Source organism: Aythya ferina (assembly GCF_964211825.1).
Source record: "Aythya ferina genome assembly, chromosome: 3".
NCBI lineage: Eukaryota > Metazoa > Chordata > Aves > Anseriformes > Anatidae > Aythya > Aythya ferina.
In genome coordinates, this window is record NC_140298.1 from 94783866 (window position 1) to 94807416 (window position 23551).

General features: G+C 39.8%; 1 protein-coding gene across 1 annotated transcript; it reads right to left on the reverse strand.

Annotated features, from left to right (window-relative positions):
• Window positions 1-928: 928 nt before the first annotated feature.
• Window positions 929-21716, reverse strand: LOC311433253 (uncharacterized protein; the record flags this gene model as incomplete). Its single annotated transcript, XM_084512176.1, has 7 exons — window positions 929-1683; window positions 11313-11408; window positions 13100-13177; window positions 13786-13875; window positions 15717-15953; window positions 17899-18105; window positions 21636-21716. 7 exons carry the CDS (start codon window positions 21714-21716, stop codon window positions 1531-1533), a joined length of 942 nt encoding a protein of 313 aa, XP_084368302.1. The 3' UTR covers window positions 929-1530.
• Window positions 21717-23551: the final 1835 nt, after the last annotated feature.

Consider the following 23551-nt stretch of genomic DNA (forward strand, 5'->3'; position numbering starts at 1 on the left):
CCAAATATTTTTAATATAATTTCTCTTATTGACATCATATAAGCTGATTTGAATTAAAATGTTTCTGCACATAATATAGTCTTTATTATTAAAGCAATAGCAGATTCTAAAGTAATGTTTGTTTTGCAAATGAATGAAAAGTAGTTTAATATTCCTACTGCTGATAAATTATCTTCAATTAAAATGCTGATGTACAAAATAATGAAAAAGCTGTAGTGGATGAGTTAAGAGTCAAAAAAAAAAAAAAAAATCCTGATATCATACTGCTATTTTGAATCTATTTTTTTCCAAAATAAAGTAACAGTTTCATCAGTCGAAAATATTGCTCTAACCATGTGATAGCAGTACTCTCCTGGGAGCTTCCCTGTTCGTGTAAAGCCAGCTACCAGCACTCAATTCAAGTCATACATGAATAAGCATCTCAGAAATCTGTCAGAATGTGAAATAAAAAGGATCTACCATGCCATTGAGTTATGATATATCATATTATATTTACATGTGAAGAAACTGTACACACATGGTAAACACCATCAAAGCACGCTTTATACACATTAAAAAATGTCATTACATCCCAGTCTAGCAGGACAAGTCTGAGTTAAGGCAGCACTGCAGAGCCCCAAACTGTGTAATCAGTTCCCAGAAGTTATTTGTAGGTACCTTAAAATACATTAGAAAACTGAATAGCAGTGAAAAGAATTAAAGGATTCAACACTGTTGTACATGAACATTTGCTTTTCAATGCTCACCTATACATATTTATACATGAAATACTGCTTATCACAGTAAGGCAAATTTAAGGTGTTCTGTTTATATGCAAGTCGGGAGGGGAAATGAAAGTTGGTTCACCCTTAGATGCATAGCTGTGTAAGGTGATTTCTTACTTTAGATCCAATAAAAAATAATTTACAGTTCCCATTCAAATCTGATATAGTTGGAGAAACCATTCTTTATTTCACTACAATGAAATATAGAATTTCAATGTAAATAACTTTGCAGGAAACAAAGAAACAAACAAACAAAAAAAAAAACAACACTATTTATAATACGGAAAAGGATCTTTATTCTTATAGAAAACAATATTAAAAGGGGTAATCCAAAGGAACCTGCAGGTACACAAAAGGGTAAGCTACATAGACACAAAATGGACACGAGATTTTAAAAAACAGCTATACAATTGTTTTCATTGTGTTTCCAAATGGATAGAGTAGCCTCTGAATAAAAATCATCTGTTCTTCCCATCATTGCATTTAGCTGCTGTAGAATGCACTTACAAGAGGGCATTGAAGCACGTAGGGACATTCATAACCTCACCAGAGCACATTTCTTCAAGTGCACAAGTTCTGGCTGAAGGCAAGTTCAAGGCAACCAAAGACAAACACAGATTGTGCTCCTCCTGTCCCCAGTTCAAATCCATCCTCTGTGTATATGGTTTTACCCACAAATAAGGCATAGCGGTTCAAGTACTACATTAACTGTCATTGAATAATTGGGGGGAAAAAAATCATGAACTCTTTCCAAAAAAGTATTTTATTAGAGAGGATAAAAAGCACTGTTCAGACAGTCCGAATAGGCATGGCTTCCTGTGCCATTGGGCTCCTCCGGCTCAAGGTCCTCCGGATCTGGGGGTAACTGGTCGGTATCTTCATCAGAAGTTGAAGGGCGTGTGAGGATTATTCGAGGTATCTTCAGGATGATGCAAGAGATTGCAGAAAAAAAAAAAAAAAAGAGTAAGAAAGGTGTTTAAAAGTACTATTTTAAAGGTACGGGGGAAGCAGGTAATGAGGAAAAATATGCAAGAGATGTAAAGCCACAGGGGTTTCTGAGGGGTGAAATGATCTGCACCAAAAATTGCAGTGATAGCTAAAGCAAAATTCTGATGAATTGCATTTTCCTCTCATTAGCTAATTTTTAAAGAGGTTCTATAGGGGAAAATAAAAGTTTTTAAAAACAGACAAATGAATATGAAAAATATACATGCACTTTTATTTAACATCATTAAATGCATGCACTGGAAAGCAATGAGAATTAATTAATTAAGGACCAAAAGGCATATCAGTTGCCAAGCTCTGAAAATTTTCATATTTTAGTTTAGTTAGTGACCAAATATATTTAAGGGAAACATTAAGACAAAACATCACTGTATCAATTCATTAGCTAATAAATGTATACACATGGATTGGATTCATAATATCAATTGCTTTTCTGTGAAATTTGTGTTCTTTGAGAGCTATGTTGCAGTGTTTTAAAATTAATTTAAATGCTGTAGAAATGCTGTGAGAAAAGAAGAACATCAGGTTTTTATGTATAGCCAAATAATGTATCAGCAACGGCTTGTATAAATGAATGGATTTTGCAAATTTAACTCTGATGCATGAGAAGCCCTACTTTTTAATAATATTCCAAAAAAGTTTAACACATAATAAAAACAGATATAGCAGTGAGTTCATGTATCAAACAAGCAAGCAACGATGTATAACAAACTGTCCACCTTACCAGTACTGTGAAATTTTCAAGAAAGGCAATATTTCTTACACACCAGTAACTTTGTTGTATTTCCTCAGACCTTATAAGAATGCTTAACATTGACACCACACAATTCAATCATTGCTGTATTATTTCCCTGCCATGCACCATTTGATTTGGGAAATGACACAAGCACAGAGATGCTCTGTGGCTGCTCAGCTGGGCAGCCAGCTGGTTTCTGCACCCAAGCCACAGGAATTCTTCTCCAGGCTCCACTGCCCATATCAGCTACAGCTCCACTGTCTGCACAGGACCTGGCACCCCCAGCTCACATGGGGCTGCTCCACATGTAGACACCAAAACACCGGTGTCAGTCTGGATTCTCACCCACCATAACTGTAAACTAATTTTAAAACCAGGTACATTTTTTAGTTATGTTCCCCAGTCTACTGAATATTCACTTCTCTCTCTTTCCCCTCCCATCCTCTCGCTTAGGCTAAGGATGATGCATTGCTGGAAGCTTTCAATGATCTCCATAGACCACAAGTATTGGCCACGCTAATATCTCCTGGGAAGATTTGCTTCTGCCACGCACACCTGACAGCATTTACAAGCTCTCCACCCACTGGATGTTTCTCTTGACTGTGCTCATTGCTAAAAGATGCTTCTTCCTTAGTGATAGTCAGCACCCTTGTGCTACAGTGAAAGCACAGCCTATACGTATTGGTTGGTGTCCTGGGTCATATTTTGGAACTCCACCACCTCTAGAACTAGAGCTGAGGTCTGTATCTTATCTGAAGTTATTTGCAAAGATATGCAGTGCTGAGCTTTGTATTCCTTTAATAAAGATTTTCTTTAAACATTTCATAACCTCTGGAGCCTGCTTCTTGCATACTATCTTTCAAAAACTACTGAGGGGCAGTCTTACAGTCACAAAGTGAATGTGATTTACCTAGTTTAATGAAAACTGAAAGAAACCCTAGCAGTCGGTGAGGGATAACCCCAAAATTTCAACTAGTAACATGAAGTTCTTGCAGGTCATTCAATTCCACAGCCACCACCAAAGTGCCAAAAATTAGCCTTTTTTTTTTTTAAATTATCTAAATCTGAAAACCATAAACCTGAGGTTGTAACAATATTGCCACTGTAAAAACAAATCCCACAGGATGTTCAAGTTCTGTCATGACTCGTCTTTTGCATCTCTCCATATGTTTGTTCAACACACTGCAAGCTGTATCCAGGCTTTCACAACTTTCCCAAAAACTTACCTCATTTCCTTAATGACACACTCTCTCCCCTACGCCCACGGAGGAATTGTGAGGTCTTTCAGACCGCATGGCTCCAGCACCTGAGCTAAAGCTGAGCCTCTGGAGGACACCCCGACCCCGCCGAGAGCACGACGCTCTGTCGTGTCCTGTTAGACACCCACCTGCTCGTACAGCATTTCTGTGGAACACTTATCAGCTGCATTCATGAAATAAGCAGGGTTGGGGAAGTCTTTTATGTGCAGCAAGATGAAAAAGCAGACAAAGAGGAGCTGGTACCAAATGCCTGATCAGCTTTCTGTGGTGAAACCTGAAGTGTTTCTCGGCCCTAGCAGTCTGCAAAGGCTGAAAATCTCCAAGAGGAGAGAAGAGGCTCAGCTCTGATCCAGGCCCTGTGTGCTCTCCAGGCAGATGACAGCTCTCACACACCCACTCATGCCATTTCAGAGACACACCACTGAGTTTCTACAAGCCAAATTTCTGGTCCAAGTGCAGCCATCTCCTCCATCCCTCTGCTTCCTGCACATCTCCCTTACCCCCCCTCCCTCTCCAAAACCCCCAGTAACCCACACCATGGCCATCCCCAATCCCACTGCTGCTCTGTCCTCTGCAGCTACTTGTTCTGAGCTGTGCCCACCTCCCTGATGGGATTCAGGAGCCCTGATTTCCTCACAGCTGAATCACAGGTACCAGTGATGAAACAGCTCTTGGCTGCAGGTTGTTCCAACCTATGCAACTGCGAATTGGGAGCAACCCCAGTTAAGAAACAGAGGTGCAACATTTCCATCTTCACCCGCCTATCTCCCAGGAACCCAGAGCTCTCTGTCACTGCCTTCACATTCACCCTGGCTGCAACAAAATCATGATTTAAGTTTTCCTTCCCAATTCTGGTTTTGGTTTGGTTTGTTTAAAGCAAAATAAACACAACAAAAGAGAGTAGGAAAACTCAGCCACAAAATTTGCATTATATTCTTTGTCTTGTGTTCAATCCTTTTCTCACACCCAGTGCTTCTCGTCCCAGAATCCCAGTGGGATTCCCCGTGCTTTCAGATTTCTGCATTTATCTTCATTGATCACAGCTTCCCCCTGTTTAATTGGTAAGCTTTGCTTTTAGATTTTTTTTTTTAGACAGGAGAACACATATCACATACAAAAACAAACAAAAGTCCTAGCAACGTTGAAGGAAACTATTTCCAATGCCCTTTGCAAACAGGACAAGACACAGAAATTTAGGATGGGAACAAGCAAAACTTTTCCAGCATGGGCAGCTCTGCTCTAGAGTCACTTGCCTAAGGAAGGTGTGGAACTTCTATCTTCTACTAGTAACTAGAAAAAATATTTTTATAAATATTTTTATATTTATAATATATATTATATAATATAAAATATTTTATAAAAAAAAATATTTTTATAAATGATCTGGATGTAGGAATAGAGGGTATTTTGAGCAAGTTTGCTGATGACACCAAACTTGGAGGAGTTGTGGACTCAAATGAGGGCGTAAAGGCCTTGCAGAGGGATCTGGACAGGTTGGAGAGCTGGGCGATCACCAACCGCATGAAGTTCAATAAGAGCAAGTGCTGGGTCCTGCACCTGGGACGGGGAAACCCTGGCTGCACGTACAGACTGGGCGATGAGACGCTGGAGAGCAGCCTAGAAGAGAGGGATCTGGGGGTCGTGGTAGACAGCAAGTTGAATATGAGCCAGCAGTGTGCCCTGGCAGCCAGGAGGGCCAATCGTATCCTGGGGTGGATCAAGAACAGCATCGCTAGTAGGTCAAGGGAGGTGATTGTCCCGCTCTACTCTGCGCTGGTGCGGCCTCACCTCGAGTACTGTGTGCAGTTCTGGGCACCACAGTATAAAAAGGACATGAAACTGTTGGAAAGTGTCCAGAGGAGGGCTACGAGGATGGTGAAAGGCCTGGAGGGGAAGACGTACGAGGAACGGCTGAGGTCACTGGGCCTGTTCAGCCTGGAGAAGAGGAGGCTGAGGGGAGACCTCATCGCAGTCTACAACTTCCTCGTAAGGGGTTGTCAAGAGGCAGGAGACCTTTTCTCCATTAACACTAGTGACAGGACCCGCGGGAACGGGGTTAAGCTGAGGCAGGGGAAATTTAGGCTGGACGTCAGGAGGGGGTTCTTCACAGAGAGGGTGGTTGCACACTGGAACAGGCTCCCCAGGGAAGTGGTCACTGCACTGAGCCTGTCTGAATTTAAGAAGAGATTGGACTGTGAACTTAGGCACATGGTCTGAACTTTTGGGTAGACCTGTGCGGTGTCAAGAGTTGGACTTGATGATCCTTAAGGGTCCCTTCCAACTCAGGATATTCTATGATTCTATGATTCTAACTCTTCAGAAAACGTTCATGTTGGTGTAGGAGGACAGTTTAGGCAGGATTCTGCAGTGTCCCATTGTTTTACCTCACTATTTTTACTGAACAGCGCCTGAACTTGTTCAAAATATTTCTGCTGAAATTGCAGAGTCCTCCTACTCACTTTCTGTCATCATGAAGTCATTATTAAAATAATACCTGAAGCACTGGTCAATCCAAAACCATCAAACTATATTAAAAAAAAAAAAAAAAAAAAAAAAAAACAGAAAAATGTGTAATTAACCATTTGAAACCAGTTACTATCTTCCTTTTTTCCTTAAAATATGTTTTCAGTGCCTAAAAAGTCGAATTTAAAAAGGACATATCCTTCACCAAAACCAATGCATACACTATAGGGATTTATTTTGTTGCTCTGTTTGCATCTTTCTTATACTTTGTCGACATAATAACCAAGACTTAAAACACTGAAAATGAGTAAATTTCGTTTTTGTTTATAATCAGTCATTGCTAAAAATCAATTTCAACGCTCATTTTATAGCATTATCACCCTCCACTGAAAGCTGGAGTCCTTCAGCTGAAACACAGACGTGGGTTGTGTGCATGCTCCTGGTCCACATAGAAACAAACCGATCTAAATAACCCGGGGCACTTAATTTGCAGTGTTGGCTGCAAAAATTCATTCGTATTGACACAAAATAGGAATAAACACACAGCTGGCTATGATGCTTCAGCTGTAAGTAACTTCTTAAAGCACAGTAAATGACACAGCCTGCAAACACACAAACATCTGATAGTTGTTAACTTCCCTTTATACATGTATGCTTTCCTTTCTAGTTCTAGCTAAATGGTTGTCCAAAAGGTTACAGAACAGCTCATAAACATCTTTATGGCTATTACGTTCATCATGTCTTTTAGAGCCTTTTGGGAAGAAAAAAAAAAAAAAAAAAAAAAGAAAAAAAAAAGAAGAAGAAAAAAAAGAACAAACCCTATCATCTTGTTTTGCATTTGTCAGGGTTTGTGTAAACACCATGAATCATTCCATGATTTCATATTTCATCTTACTTTGTCATCATCTCTGGGAATAGACTTCAGCAAAAGGAAATTGAAGCTTCTTACTAAACAATGAAAACATGCCCTTACTAGATGCAAAAGGCTGTATTTGATAATGACTGTATTCATAAAAGGAACTGCTTAAATCAATCTTTATACCTTGGCCTGAGTGAAGGAGTGCATTTAGGCAGGCCTAAAAACACATACAGATGGATTTCTAGATAAGCGTTTTAAAAAGAAGATGCCAAAGCATACCCAACAAAATCAGAAGAGAATGGGCTGATTAACTTCTCCATGTTTTACATAAAACCAGTGTCTGTTGTGTTTTTGATCAAAGCTTTGTCCATGAAGACAAAGACAATGGATCAGAGAGGATGACATGATGATCCTGGTCGTGAGTTGAGAGAAGACGCTGAAACCTGTTGACATTCTCCATTCACTGTTGGACAAAGTCCACTGGAAATTTCAGCTGGGACTTGAACAAGAATATTTTGATGGAGAAAAAAATGTGCAAAGTTCATTCTAGGTTTAAGAGGAAGAGCACAAAAAAAATTACCAGAGGAAGAAGACTGAAAAATAGAGAACTAGAAATAAAGACTCCAGAATCCAAACAACATTGCTTCTCCTAAAGTCAGCATGGGGCACTACTGGCAAAGTTCGGTGGTCTGTATCACTGATTTTTCTCTTTCCTGCAGTTAACATGCAACATTTTACACACAGGCTGCATGTAGATAGCCATATCAGTTGTGGTTCTAATCTGTTATTTTTTGATGCACATTTTCATAGACATACTCATATTTTAAGACTACCATTTTGAAATCCAAAGACTCAATTTAAGCTCAGTTAAAGTATTGTGTTTTTATATGCACATACTAAACAACCTAAAACAGACAGATTCTGTATTTCTGAGGTTTGATTAACATAACTGACACAAGTCTATCAAACACTGAATGTAAAAAAGTACCTAATTGTAATTAAAGTTCTGGAGCCTCTACAATTCCATAAAATCATCATAAGTTAAACCAAGGACAATTCTAATTTTTCTTTTGCAAAACAATGACTCAGAGTGAAAGAAATTTTCACAGTATCTGTCCAATTAATTACTGATCATTGAGATCATACTGGTCACGAAATCTTAAACCTGGCATGAAGGATTTTATTTTATTTTATTTTATTTTATTTTATTTTATTTTATTTTATTTTATTTTATTTTATTTTATTTTATTTTATTTTATTTTATTTTATTTTATTTTATTTTACTTTTTCTGGATTAGTTAACAAGTCAAATGAGCCTTTTAGAAAACCTTAAAGCAACCAAGCACATGAAGAGCAGGGGGGTAACCTTAATCTGGCAGAGGGATCACCCTTGTAATGTCAGAGTGGAAGGCTTGGAGACAGAATGGAAAACAGCAAGAGATGTCTAGAGGACCATGGCTGGCAAATGACAGACAGCAATATTATCATAGATAACATATGCAAAGAGGATGTTTATTAAAATTCATTAAGAATAATTAGATGAAGACAGATTCCCTGCTGGAGTGCTGGAAGCAGTGATGACATGGAAGAGTGGGAGAAGGAATACAGGCACCACAGCAGCTTATCCAGCACATAATTCAGCTGTTACAAGAAGAACAATACAAATCTTTGGCTTATTTGCCACTATACTTTCCTCCTGCCCTCCCCTGAAGAAGCTTGCACCCATCTTCTCTTTAAATCTAGTCACAAATAAAAAGGAAACAAACTTTCCTCGATTCCTAGCAAAGGAGAAGATTCTATTGTGCTTTAAACACCTACTGCCATCTGCTTATCTGAATGTGCAAAGCATATCTTCCATAAGAAGCCAGCACTGTAAACATTTTTCAGATAACAGTTATAGAGGAAGAAGATGAACTTCACCAGAATAAAGCCAGAGGGAGACCAGATGAGACACTGACCAGTTCCTGAGTCAGCAGGATGCTCCTGAAAAGCCCATAACCCATAAGACTGACAAATGGTGCTTTGGGCTAAAAGGATGTGATATACAGTTTGCTATGGCAAAAAGGCTTTGATAAACAGAAATACAAAGGGTTCTCTAGAGAAGAACTTGCACACTGGCTCCTTTCAACAGTTAAAACTTCTTCAGCTAGTTGACCCCATCTGGACACCTTGCTCTGAGATAACTACCATGGTCTTATCTGCCTCCTCCTCTCCTTGCAGCTGAAGAGCTTTGAAGAGAGGCAGGGAAACTTGCTGTGTTATTTTCCAAGAGGCACAAAAAACTGTCATTTCATTTGTTTGGCTGAAAACACTAGAAGTCAAGTATTTCTGCAAAAGACTGAGGCCATTGGCACTGCACGAATCAACCCCACCGACAGAGATTCCTCTAACTGGAAGCCTTGTGCTTCCTGCCATGTGAGTTAAGACCATACAGAAACAGCTACCAGGCAGAGCTGGACCAATAAATAAATAAATAAATAAATAAATAAAGCATTTTCAGTTGGAAAATAAAGCTGGTCTAAACATTTCACAAGATGATGTTGGGTGAGAAAACTCAAAAATAAGTTTCTTTAAGCAAATAATTAGAGAACCTTTATTGGCCCATCTCATAGACAAAAGCTGCAGTGTAAGCTCAAGCCTTCTTGAATAGTAAACCACAGAGAAAACCAAAGGAAAACAGGCTTGCATGGTCTATTTGCTTATTTTTCAGTTAGCTAACAAATTATATTATTTATAAAAAAAAAAAAAAAAAAGAATGTATGTGGCCTTCAGTTATAGTCTTTTATATAATATGTGAACTTTCTCCTTTTTTTGCCATTAGCTGGTTTGTGAGTGGTATTCCTGGAAAAGGATGAAAAAAGGGCTGAAGAAGAAGAATCAAACAAAGCATTCCTCTGGCATTTGCTGTAATAGAAACCATTGGTGCTGTTCGGTACTTTAGACCTAGTTTAAATGACATGCTTTTTTACCTTAACAATTCAGATACCTTAAGCTTGTTGTATCAGAAACAGTGTGACCAGCAGGGCTAGGGAGGTGATCGTCCCCCTGTACTCAGCTCTGGTGAGGCCGCACCTCGAGTACTGTGTTCAGTTTTGGGCCCCTCGCTACAAGAAGGACATCGAGGTGCTTGAGCGGGTGCAGAGAAGGGCGACGAAGCTGGTGAGGGGCCTGGAGAACAAGTCCTACGAGGAGCGGCTGAGGGAGCTGGGCTTGTTCAGCCTGGAGAAGAGGAGGCTCAGGGGCGACCTTATCGCTCTCTATAGGTACCTCAAGGGAGGCTGTAGCGAGGTGGGGGTTGGCCTGTTCTCCCATGTGCCTGGTGACAGGACGAGGGGGAATGGGCTTAAGTTGAGCCAGGGGAGTTTTAGGTTAGATGTTAGGAAGAACTTCTTTACTGAAAGGGTTGTTAGGCATTGGAACAGGCTGCCCAGGGAAGTGGTGGAGTCACCATCCCTGGAAGTCTTCAAAAGATGTTTAGATGTAGAGCTTAGGGATATGGTTTAGTGGGGACTGCTAGCGTTATGTCAGAGGTTGGACTCAATGATCTTGAGGTCTCTTCCAACCTAGAAATTCTGTGATTCTGTGATTCTGTGATTCTGTATCTTCCCAGTAAAGCTAGAATTTCAGGTGTGCATACAGATGACTGTGATTGGGGTAGATCTTCAGATAGCTTAACTTTTTACAGAAGCACACAAAAGTGTATCAGAATTGTAATAAACCCTTTGCATGCCCAGACATTTCCTTTTGTGACATTTACGGTAGACTTAATATTGTCTGACATCAGCCACCTAAAATATGGGCACAATCTTAGCCTGACATGCAAAGATGAAGGATAAAAATGAGCACTTCCAGGTAGCAGCTCAACTTCTCCCTCCTAAAAGAGGCACCCCAGAGATGATGCTCTTTCCATCAACTAGAGGGGGAGTCCAGGCAACAGAATAAATACTTACATTGGAGGGAATGGACACCACCGTTAGTGCTCCCAGACTCAAAAGGTCTGATCTACTGAGCTTGACCAGGAGCTGAGCTCCTCCAGAAGTTGTGACCTGGGTGCAGTGACAGCCACCATAAACGCATGGTCACTGATTGCTGGTACACATTCTTCTTTTACACAGCCTCTCACAAATTTTGTGCCAGTCTTTATGATCTTTATTTGCATTAATGACAGACAACACAAATTATTTAGTTAAGCAGGATTTGTTACTTGCTGTGTCCACCATACTTACTGTTATGACATGGTTTACTGTCTGGAAGGGGCTGCCTTTAGATGAAGCTTCAGCAGGACCAACATCATGGGCATTGGGTTCTGAAATGAGGGATCCCTTTAAAAAACAATGCAGAAGAAAGACATTTTTATATTCTGTTCAAGAGGAGCAACTCCCTCCTTTACAGGTGAATGTATGAACACCTAGCCCTTTTGTTACACATGGTTGCACAATGAAAGCAAATAAAATTACAATTCTTGCTGTTCCCTATCTACTGAACATACTGTACATTTGCATCATTGAAATGGTCTGTTCAAGAACAAAAATTTCTAACATAAAATATCAAGAGGAAATGCTGGTTATTTGCCCACAGATTAGGCCTGTGGTCAAAACATCAGGACTCCTACAGCACACCTAAATGCATTAATTCCTTCTCATCTCCCACACATACAACAAGCAGTTTTACTTTTACATTCTTTAAACAGATGAATGATTCTGCCATCTTGTGGGAGACAGGGAAAACATCCATTTGTAGGATAACAATAGTGTGACTGAGCAGTATGGTACAGATATACAAACTTACTATTTATCAAAATAACAGACATTAGCAGCTAGTATATTTCAAATAGCCCCCAAACTAAGAATGAATTACAGCCTTACAGGGGAACCCGAGAAAGTTTGTATCGTAAAAATCAACTGATTCGATCAGAACCTCTGCTTAGAAGTTACAAGTGCAACAACCAAAAATCTTGACTTTTTTCCTGATTATCTGGTGATGTGAAATATGTAAAGACTTATTTTATTTGCTATTTCTCACATATGTTACAATAAAAAAATAGTTTGTTTTTTTTTTTAGAAGGAAAAGGTTAAACAATCCTGAGAATATCCTGATAAAGTATATAAGGATATACAAATATAAGTCTATAGCATAGTTGTAAAAATTGAGAGATCAATCTGTGATGCATTTGGCTTTGTCTGATATAGATTGTATCCTTATTATGGGCAGCTTAATTGACATAAAAGAATCCTTGTTTTACCCTACCTTAATTTAACAAGATGTATACTGGAGTAAAAGCTATTTATTTAAGCAAGTGCAACAAAAGCTTAAGAGCACAGGAGCTGAAAAAATAAGTAAATCATAGACTAGTTTAATTTCAAAATAATTTTGCAGGTTCCCCTCTCACTTTACCTTTCACACCTGGTAGAAAACAAAGAATAGGCCATAGTGCCAGGAAAACATACATGATCACCACAGCTGTGGTGGACCTCTTGAGTACTTCTGAGGCTTCACAGAAAGGCTACTGCTAGAAAAGATGAGACTTGAAGTAGAGCAGCCAGGGATACACATTTATTCCTTGGCACTTGGCACTGTAAGGCTCCACCAATGTAGTTACTCTGGGTTGTTTGCTCTCATCCAAAAATTACCTTGGAGAAACAAGCTGATGTAGTTTCTATTTCTTTGTATCAAATAAACTCATGTAATACATGACCAAGGCAATGCCATAAGAAACTTTCTTGGACCAAGTACAACTGCATTTGTGCTAACGAACGCCATTATTCTCCTTTACAACTCAGCCATCAAAGTTAATAATATTTTGTTAAGCACTTTGAACACAGAGATCAGAAAAACAGAACATAATAAAAAGGAATACAAAGACTTAATGTCATTATAACTTCTTTATAAAGTACTTTGGGAGGAATCCAAAAAGCTAGGCCTAAATCAAGATCTCCAGCTCCCATATCTAATTGAATTGAATTAAATCTTACAAGAAGAAAATGTGCTCCACATTAGCAAACAAAGCATCTACCTCTGCCACTCTGTCTCCTGCTTGCACCCCCACTAAGTCCGCCGGACCATCTTTTGGTAGCCGAGCAATCAAAATTCCCTGGTAACACAAAATACACATTTCAGACATAACACAGTTTCTTCTACCGTACTCAGTTGTTAAAAGCAAATAAGAAGTAATTAATTTTCAAGAGATATTGTTCTGCTCCCTCCATTAAAATAGAAACTAAAGCATCTCAGCATATTAGCAGGGGAAGAAAAAAAAAAAAAAAAAAAAAAAAAAGCTTCCATGGCTGACTATACAACAATGAACAGAAGTCATTAATTGTTTACAATATGCCATGGGGGACAGACTGGGAAACTAGGATTTATTTAAATGATAATTAATTGAGAAGATGCAAGAAATACTTCTCTCAAATCAAGTTAGCTCCTGGGAATGAGCAAATAGGACGGGAGAGACACGTGGATTGCAAATGGAGTGACTTCAAATAGAGCTTCCTCCAGGAGCTTTCCCATCAAAATCTACTGACGGCTTCTACTTCGGAAATAAGTTATCCATTTTTCCCCTCATCAACTGTATTACTAAGATAGCGATGTTACATTGAGAACAGCCTCAGGAAGCAAACAACAAAAGACAATAGCTGCAAAGAACTGCTCATCAGTCTCCTTCTAATGAGTACTAGATAAATTTTGAGTAATGAAATGCACCTCATCATTGTCTTTATATGGAGATGAGCCCTTTCCACCAGCAATGCTAATACCAAGACTCCCCATTTGACTGCACACAGTAATGGTTATCTGGAAAAGAATTATAATTGATAAGAGGCCTGATTAATCAAAAGCATTGCCTATTAATTACACAAGCAATGAAAATCTAGCTCCCATTCTGAACACCACCAGACTTCCCCCTACACAGCTCAGCCCAGAGAGAAATTGTGCAATTCTTCAACATCAGCACTTGCAAGCCTAATCTATAATTTTCAATAACATCAAGAATGCATTATTTCTAAAATACAGATTTTATAGTCATGCCAAATCTTTATAAGGCTCTTTATCAAGAGTACTTTATTTTGCCCATAGCTTCTTCATCCTGAGAATTATTTGCCCTCTGGAGAACTGCTGACCAACCCAGTTATTTCATAAAACCCACCAATTTATTGAGCATTCGTGATGGCAACAAAGCTAGTACACACGAGGTGTGACAAGTAAATGTTTTGGGGTACATTTCTGAAAAACCTTTGCTTCGGATCCACATCTACAACCTAATTATTTACTCCACTCGAGAGAGAAAAGGTAATTGAGTTTGAGCACTACTACAATAGCTTCTTTAAACAGGTTTTCTGTGTGTATGTGTTGTTCCGTCAAAAGATTCAACAGTAACTATTGACTTTAAAATAAAAATCAGTACTTAAATATTTTTTAAAGAAGCATAAATTGTAATCCCTCTCTTCTATTCTTAGCCTGCTAGTATTGGCAAAAAATCAGAACAACTGCTCAGTATCTAAGATGATTTTTTGAATGTGCATAATTTACAATAAAGTCCAAATAATATCAGTCTCATGTTCCAAAGACAACTTATGTTTAAGAATTATTCCCAGAAATGATTTACTTTTCTTTAATGTATCATATTCTTGTTATTAAATACTTTGAAAATTACTAAGACAACGATCAGATTAGATTTAAGGAACACCTTGCTGTACTGTAGTTGAACCTGAATGCAAATCACATTGCACTTCTTCACATAAGCAAAATGCTTGTACTGTCATTGATTTGGTTCATCTCTCTAAGACAATTCAGGCTTGAACAACTTTGTATATTTTATAATTAAGTCTATTTCAACACAGCTGTGTTTTGAAAATTGACAAACGTGCAGTTACTCTTGCACAGATAACATACTCATCTGAAATTCCTGATTTAAAAAGGCATGAAAATACCTTGTCAGTCAAATGAAAGCCACCCTGCCAAGTTTAGCTTAGATTTAGCATTACCCACATGCCCAAGAATTCATGAGTAATTGTCAAAAATGCTTTAGTGATAATACACCACCATGGCTGTCCTACCAGGTGAACTGTTTTTTCTGGAGCTGTATCCCCAGGGTGTTGGGGATACAAAAACTTTGTATTTCTGTTATTACGTCTCTCTAAATCCCATAAGGCATGTTTCCTCCTCATGTCCTCTAATGCATGTTGAGATGTGATGTACCCACTGAATTCAGTGTGTAGCTTCCTCTATAAATCTCAGCCCAAATCTTGCAGTTCCCAGCAATGAATGAATCTCCACCTGAACATTGCCACCCATTCTCATAGGATGGAGGCATCTTCACACTGCGAGGGTAAGGCCCTGTCACTGCTCCTAAACCAAGGACTAAGCATTCACAGGTGAAGATGTGGCTGCACACACCTTTGGCTTGACTTTACGATGGTCCAAAGCTGGCTATACAAAATAAGACCGTGCTGAATGGCTACAGAGGGTGGTTTATCAGGATAACCCACTGCAAGCAAGGGCAAACCTCAACATATACTCTGTGAACGGCTGTCTCACAACAACTATCAGGCAAAATCCCCCTTCTTTGCATCCTGTGTGAAGATGCTAAGGTGTCTCACGCAGCGCACAGACCTAGACATGAGGCAGTTTGTTACCTTCAGCGGGGGCTGCGTCCCATCTGCAGCTCTTGAGTCCTCCAGAAACCTGCTGCTCTCTCCAGACAAGCTGCCCACTGCTGGGACAGGCACCTGTGCCTTGCTGTTAGTCCCTGGGAGAGTTTTCCCCTTCGCTGCTGACTTGTGCTTCTCCTGAAGAGCTGTTCTGGTATTTCTCTGATCTCTTACGCTACTGTCAGTATCAAAAAGGCTGCCAGAAAACTTGGAAATAGGTTCCTAGGGGTTAAAGATCAAACAGGTAAACAAAGCAACAGCAAAGAGAAGAGCTGTCTGACACCTGGGTGCTACATGCTGTAAATTGGATTTGTTCCTCTTTATCACACTAGCGTTTGCATCAGAGAAGTCAAAAATGTAACCTTAAAGCAAATGCACACAACTATCTTTTTGTATAATTATTTCTCTGGGCACGGTTTTCCCTCAATATGAGGGCAGAGGTTATAGGGCCAGGATTCCTACAGCATTCCTCTAGGTCCCTGGACACTCAAAAGCACGTGCACCCTCACCATTCCTCAGACACTTCCAGTGATGCCCTGTGAAAAGGAGGGAGTGTGGAAACGAGACCACTTTGGGCAGTCTCCAGCAGCTCAGCAGCACCAAATCCACTTCTCAGGGCACGGAGCCACACATACAGCAAAGGAAATGGCTTCCCATGAAGAAAATAAAACATTTCTCACAGCTCCTCTTTTAGGCTTATCTTTTATATTTGGGAGTACAGGTGTGAGAGGGAAGCTGAGCCTGAGCTTTGAATCTGCATCTCTGAGATTTTGTTCAAATGCTTTAGTGAAAAAAAAGAACTTGGGTTGACTTTATTGAGCTTCAAACAGCAGTGGGAGGGGACCTGCAAACTTGGTAACTATCTGGTGGTTTGGGGGTCCAGTGGAAGTGGAGCCTTGGAGGTGAGGCACTCCAAGGACAGCCTTGAAGCCTGGCTGTAGGATGTGGCTGTTCTGAGATGCAGAGAGGGCAGACAACATCACCCCATGCCTAGCAAAACCATCGGGGCTTGAGATTAGAAATACACAAACCAGTCTTACTGCAAAATATAGTGAAGTTTCCCAGTTATCAGTTTTGTTTGGCAAGGTGTTTAAATGAAATTCAGCCATGATTTCCAAACTCTGTTCACATTTTATGGGTGCTTTATTTATATTTAAGTGATTTTTTTTCCTTCTTAATTTTGATGGGTAAGGTTGAACCAGACCTTCATATTACCATAATCCTTACATCTTTTGCTGGCAGTAAAATGATGCAGCAAACAAAGGTCAACGCCTTTGAAAATAAACCCCATAAATGCCTTTCTAAGCCTGGTGGTTTAAAACAGAATTACAAAAGCAGTGGCATTACCACGAGCAGCTGTGCAGAAACCCCAGAGGACAGTCTTTAAGTCTGCATCCGAGGTTTCCCACATTGCCTTTTTGGTTGGGATGAAACGAAGCACCACCAACCCTCAGGACAGCAAGCATGGAGTGATTGTTTCCTATTTCTATTTAAAATTATAAAGGAATTAATTTAGTTTTAAGTCACATAAGTAAAAAAAAAAATAGAGAGAGAGCCCAGGGCTGAGAAGCGCAGGTAGATCCACCCGATCGGACTCGGTGGTGGCCACCAGGAGCTCGGAAGGGAGGTGTGGTTGTGGCAGAGGAGCAAAGGAGCAAGAAACCCATTTCCCCCTTCATTCCCAGCAGATGTCTGGAGGAAAGCCTTGTGAGCAACACCCTGCAAGGCTGAGAAAGTGCAGTCACCTCCCCAACAACCTCCTCCTCCAGGGCATGACTGAGCGTTGAGTGCTGTGAACAACCTGCTCACCCGAGAGAGATGGAGGGATGCTGATAACCAGAGACATAAGTAGGGGTAACATCTTTTTTTAAATGTACCCATCTCATCATTGCACTTGTTACTTGTCTTGCACTGTCCTCGTGGGGGTTGGGATCTTTTAGTTGCAAGCAAAGGAATAAGACATTGAACACGATTCTGTCCTTGCTGCCACAAAACATAAGCAAGGATGTGAAGGTACACAACAGAGCTTCAGGGAGGTGGCAGATGCAGCCTCCCACTGGCCTAAAAGCACCTAGCCTTCCTGTCAGAGGCACAGAGCATTGAATTGTTAGTAGTTTCTCAATGGACACACAACATTGTCTCTCCTGACTTTAAGAAAACCACCTACATCCTCATCAGGATCCTCCAGTTCCTCCGCCTCTTGCTCGGGGCTGATCCTTCCTTCCCTCCACTTTCCATTGGCAGAGCTGAGTTTGTACAGGTTGCCACCATGAAAACCTTCCTTCCCTTTCAATGAGGCCCAGCGAGAGCCCTGGGAGCTCCAGTTATGGCCACTGTACAGTTTGGGAGACTTGGGAAGCCACTTAACAGAGTCCTGAGAGGAAGAGGACAAAAGAAAATAAAAAAAAAGGCAATTAATAGATTTTAAGAAAGTGACTGAGGTATGTGCATGCAGAAATTGTCCGGCAAGTTCTCCAAGGTATTTAAGCATTTATTTATTTAAGACTGGGTTTCCCCTTTTTACCTTGGGATGTACCTTTAGTCCCAGGAGGACAATTAATGGTGCTACTGGCGATACAAAGAGCAAAGGCTGCTAAAATTAGTGGAAGCCTCCAATGACTTACATGAGCGTGGAGCCAAGCCCACCTTCAGCCTCGTAAAGAAGAATTACATGATCAACAACAGTCTTCAATAATGTAATACCCTGCACTATTAAGAAAACAAGCAAGAATTCTTATACCTTTAGTGACTTTCATCTCACGTCCTGATTTAAAAAAATAAAATTGTCACCCCCCTCCTTCTAGAGTATTCATTGAATAAAACGCTCTGTTTGCTGAACAGTCCCAATCAAAAGCACAATCCTAAAATAATGCTTTAGGGTTTGTTGATTTTCAAATTACAGTGCAGTTTTCCTCAAAATGTCAGTTACTTATTTACATCCAAAAAACTCTGCTTCATACACAGTTCATACACATCAAGTCATGTCAAGATTGTTAATTTCACTGAACTTCAGAAATCATTTTTTCACAATAACCTCTGGCTTTCTCTGAAGCTTTATTTTAAACTTCTCTTGCATTTCCTTAAGGTGACACAAATCCATCAGCAGAAAGCAGCCCGATGCCTTATCAATAGGTACAGTAACACACATGCTCCACTAGGGCAAAGAGATGGAGAACACAAAGTAATGAAAAAAGTTATCAACAAGCCCGTGGTATGGAAATCAGCAGCATATAGTGACTTTGATATTGTTCAAACAGATATTTGATTCAGATCTAACACTTCTTTAAGCCTCTGCTTTTTCCCTTTTTAATGCAAAATGGTTACATTCACACAAACACAGACTTCTTGCTGTGACCAGCACCCCAGAAGTCACCACCTCTGTTAGATCTAAGGATGCGAAAGGAAGATAGGACAAGGCTGCCCATGCTGGATGTGTTGATCGATCTTCAGCTGCTGAAGGAGCTCCCCTTGGGATTCTTCATTCACTTTTGGGTTTAGTATGACTATAAAAAACTAGGAAATGGACACGCACAATATCCCAGCAAGTCTTTGGAAACAATTATAGAATTTTCTGTGTATTTTTAAAAGAGCATAGCCCAACCAGAGGATTATTCACATCGTACATCGAATGAGTGATCAGCCTCTGTAAGAAATTTGCTGTTAGATCACATTTTGAACTGCACTGATACTCAACAATACTGCTGTTCACTGATAAATAGGCAGGATTTGTGGTTATTCTAAACCACACAGCTCGGGACACTCAAGCTGACACCAGATTTAGTTCATCAGTGAATTGAATGCATGAGCAGCACAAACGATCACGAGACGTTAGTAGCTCCCATTCCTGACAATGCCAAACAAGGCCTGCTATTTCTTCACATTTGCCATGAATAAGGAAACACAGGGTACTCTTAAATAGAAACTCTGTTTCCTATGAATATTAATTAGGACAGAAATTCTAATCAGATTGTGAAAAAATATGCTAGCTAAAATTATTTGCTGTTGTTTGGGTTTGCTTTATTTCAGGAGAGCTAATTTATTAATTCACTCTTTATTAGATTCAATACTATAGGATCATGCTTTGAGGCTGAAGAGGCTACTGACAAATATCTTAAGAGAGAAAACATTATCCCTCCTTACAGAATTTTATAGGTATTAACTGGTATTCTTACTATTCAGGTAAAAGCTGAAAGTTTCTTTATGTATTTTATACCCAGGGAAGCTGAGAACCAAAAGGATTTAGACAGCAAACATTCTAAGTAATAAGCAACAAATACAGAGTGAGGCATGTAGTTTTTACATTTTCTTTAAAATATTTGGAATAAAACAAATGGAGAAGAGGGATTCAGCACTTAAGACTTTAAGCTTCTTGGATATTTGGACTGTGTTACACTGCTGTTTTGTAAATGCAGAAGAAATGTTTGGGGAGAAAAATATTCGTCAGCCTCAGCACTTGTTACATTCCATGGAAATACATTTTTAATCTCCCTTCATTAATAACGATCTTATCTTATTAGTAAACAGATCATTTTCCTGTGATATTTCACCAGCACGTCAGGTGGGCTCCCTTTTTACCTCCTTCCAATCTATTTTTCACGTTTTCAAAGGCAGTCTCTTCAAAACATAAATATTCCTCTGTATCATACCCCTGTATATCAAGAGGACAAATTGTTCTCATAAAGTACAAGGTGTCTATTCTGATAAGATCTTGCTAATAAATCCTCTAGAGAATGAATTTGCTCCAGGCAACAAAGGTTTGCAAATGCTATATATCACCTTAAATCATTCTGGCAAACGAAAAAGAATCCCAAACACTCTAATATTAAAAGAGAAGAAATGAAAACCACCCACATTTCTTAAAAACCATACTGAAACCCTAGAGTGACAAGGAAACACCATGCTTACAGCAGTAACCAGGTAACCACCTGCAAGTACAACCCAAGGTAAAACTGTCAGAGCTTTCCGTCACCCAGAATATATTGATGGCAATACACCTGCCACTGCATTGCAACTTGAAACCCCAAACACACATCCTTGTCTATAAACACCTTAAGTAATTAGTAAAAATGGGAAAGAAAACGTCTTTAAAGATGTATTTCCCACAATATAAACACTCTTTTCAAGTACAGCTACACATAACATTCAGTATTCCAACTGGAAACTATTTCAGATTCTTTCCCTTTGCAAAGTACAAAGAGCTAAAAGAGCTTTGTGTGATTCGGATGAAACACGAATGAAGGCGAACCAAATTGCTGCAGAAACAAAGGCATACTTGAATACGCTTTCACTGGAGAAGAGGCAGCAAAACAGCTGCCTGGACAGATTATTGAAGCAAGACTTGTACAGGGAAACTTTGCTAGCAGTAAATAGATAACTTTAAACTTAGATGTGCAAGCATTAACTAGCCAGAATCCATTTTTCAATTTTCTAAACATACCATTCTAAAAAAAACATTCTGTAGGTTGTTCTGAAAGCATCCACTATCTAAACGCCCTTCAGACTTGCAGTTTTCTCCCTTTTTAAATAGCAAAGGTCAGTAAGATTCAAATAATCACTCCTCCCTTTTTTTGGTTCATATTTTGTTTTGATTTTATGTCGCTTGGTGGAAGTACCTGGCATCATCAATGAACAATACATGCAGATAAATTCACTCATGTCCATAATCTTCTAGTGCCTTGTTTAATATTCCAGAAATTCAGGACAATTGTATCTGCTAGAAGCAATTTCAAAATAGTTTAATGTAGCTCATTCATTCTGGGTTTGGGTAAAAATGGCAAGTTATTGGGAAAGATCAAAGAGAATCAAACTGTTTGCATCACTAGTACAGTCCCATAGTTTGCTTGAGTGCCAAAATAAGGTGGTTTTAGTCCGAAACAAAACTAACTTCAAAGCATTAAGTCCTACCTCTGCATTGTTCTGGGGATGCTTATAAACTGAAATTGAAGCTGCTGATGATTTGCTGGTATTTACAAGCTGCACGTGCATCTATGGATTTTGAAGAAAATTACCACAGTCAGCATTCATCTGCTACAGAGAGTTGGTTTTGGTTGATCGTTATCATGCCTTCAGCTCCAAATCCAGAGGTGTCAGTTAAAGACAACAACAGATCAGCACTAAGACAGCAAGTGTCAAAGGTTACTGAACATCAGTTCTCAACTTCCTGCTATTTACTGAAAAGGAAGTTTCCTATATCCCTTCCCTGAAGCATCACCAAGGAGCTACAGTCCTTCCCACAGACAGTCCTGATGACATCCTTACCAGCCAAAGACCTTTCCTGTATAAAGGTAAGTGGTCTCTTAGGATCTGTGTTAACACTGATGTTGGTACACTATCACCAGGCACGCCCTGAACAAGTCACAAATTTGAAACCAGACTGCTACGAATCCTTCCTCCTCGTTTACAGAATCATTCAGGTTGGAAAAGACCTCCAAGATTGCCTAGTCCAACCTTTAACCTAGTGCCAAAGTCCACCACTAAACCATGCTACTAGGTAACATGCTACATGCTACCTTTCTTGAAGGCCTCCAGGGATGGTGATTCAGTCGGGCACAGCACAGCCCAGCCACGCACGCTGAGCTCCTCAGAGCCCTCTGCCCTTGCTGAATCCAGCACTGGCCATCCTGATGGCACAAGATCTGAATAAAAAGGGATAAAATGCATAGCGTTTCCAACACCTACCAGAAGAGCAGATAAGATGGCTCCTGTAAAGCAGCTCACAAAGCTGTCCTCAAACCAGGTGTCTGCTTTTCCGCTCCGAAAATCTCACATTTTTCATTAAGCTGTTTCAAAGCTGAATATGTTCCTGAGCTCAGACTGAAAGAGGAAGGCAACATCCCGCTGAAAACGTCACAAACAGTTCAGGAGGAAGGCAACACCCAAAACATGTACTGATAGCCAACACCAGTCCCCTTTACTCATCTTCTCCGACCTGAGCCTAAGCATGGGAACCGACTCCTGTGTTTGACAGAAACCGAAGGTGGGAAACATTCTCATCAAGACAACTGAAAAACTGAAGTAATTTTATTTTCCATATGCAAGGCGAAGAAAGGCAGTGAGTTCTCCATTAACTCAAGGTCTAGAGATTTATGATAAAGAGCACACGCCAGTCTCAGAGGGAGGTACACCTTCACAGATAACCGTGTATTCAATTTTCAGGCTATATCAACTGACCATTAAAGTATATTAAAATAATTTACTTTACAAAAATTAAATTCCCAGTGTCATTACTCTGCTTCCAATGGCAGAATCTGTGAACACCAAGGAGGGAAATGTGTTAAGTAGCCGATCAGCTACAAATGGCTCGCCCAGCAGTGGTAAAGCACTGTTCCCATTAGACAAAAAACAGTCTGATCAGCTTGTCCTGGACACAGGCAAGTCATTTCCTGGAAAAAAAACATCGGTATGCAAGTTTCCAGCACTCGCTTTACAACAATACACCAATTATCAAAAATATGGAATGCGAGCCAGAAAAATAATCGTGACATATAAATTATATGGAAACTGTGGAAAACGCCTGGGGCAAGAAAAAGGGGATGGAAAAATCTGTTGCTACACCAACTACTGCTTCTGCTTTCCTAAGCCCATGCAATTGTGCCTTTCAATAAAGTCAACTCGCGTGTAATAGCTGACAGGTTAATATTAAACCCACTCCACCACTATGGTCAATTGGTTTTCCCTCGTTAACTGTTGGGCTAATAAAGCAGCATGCAAGTACTGCAGGACTCCTTCCCTGGCATTAAACCACCTCCCAAAAGAGTTGCAAAGCAATTTTAAAAAGCAGAAAAAGTTTAAGAGGAAAAAAAAAAAAGTTATGCTTACAA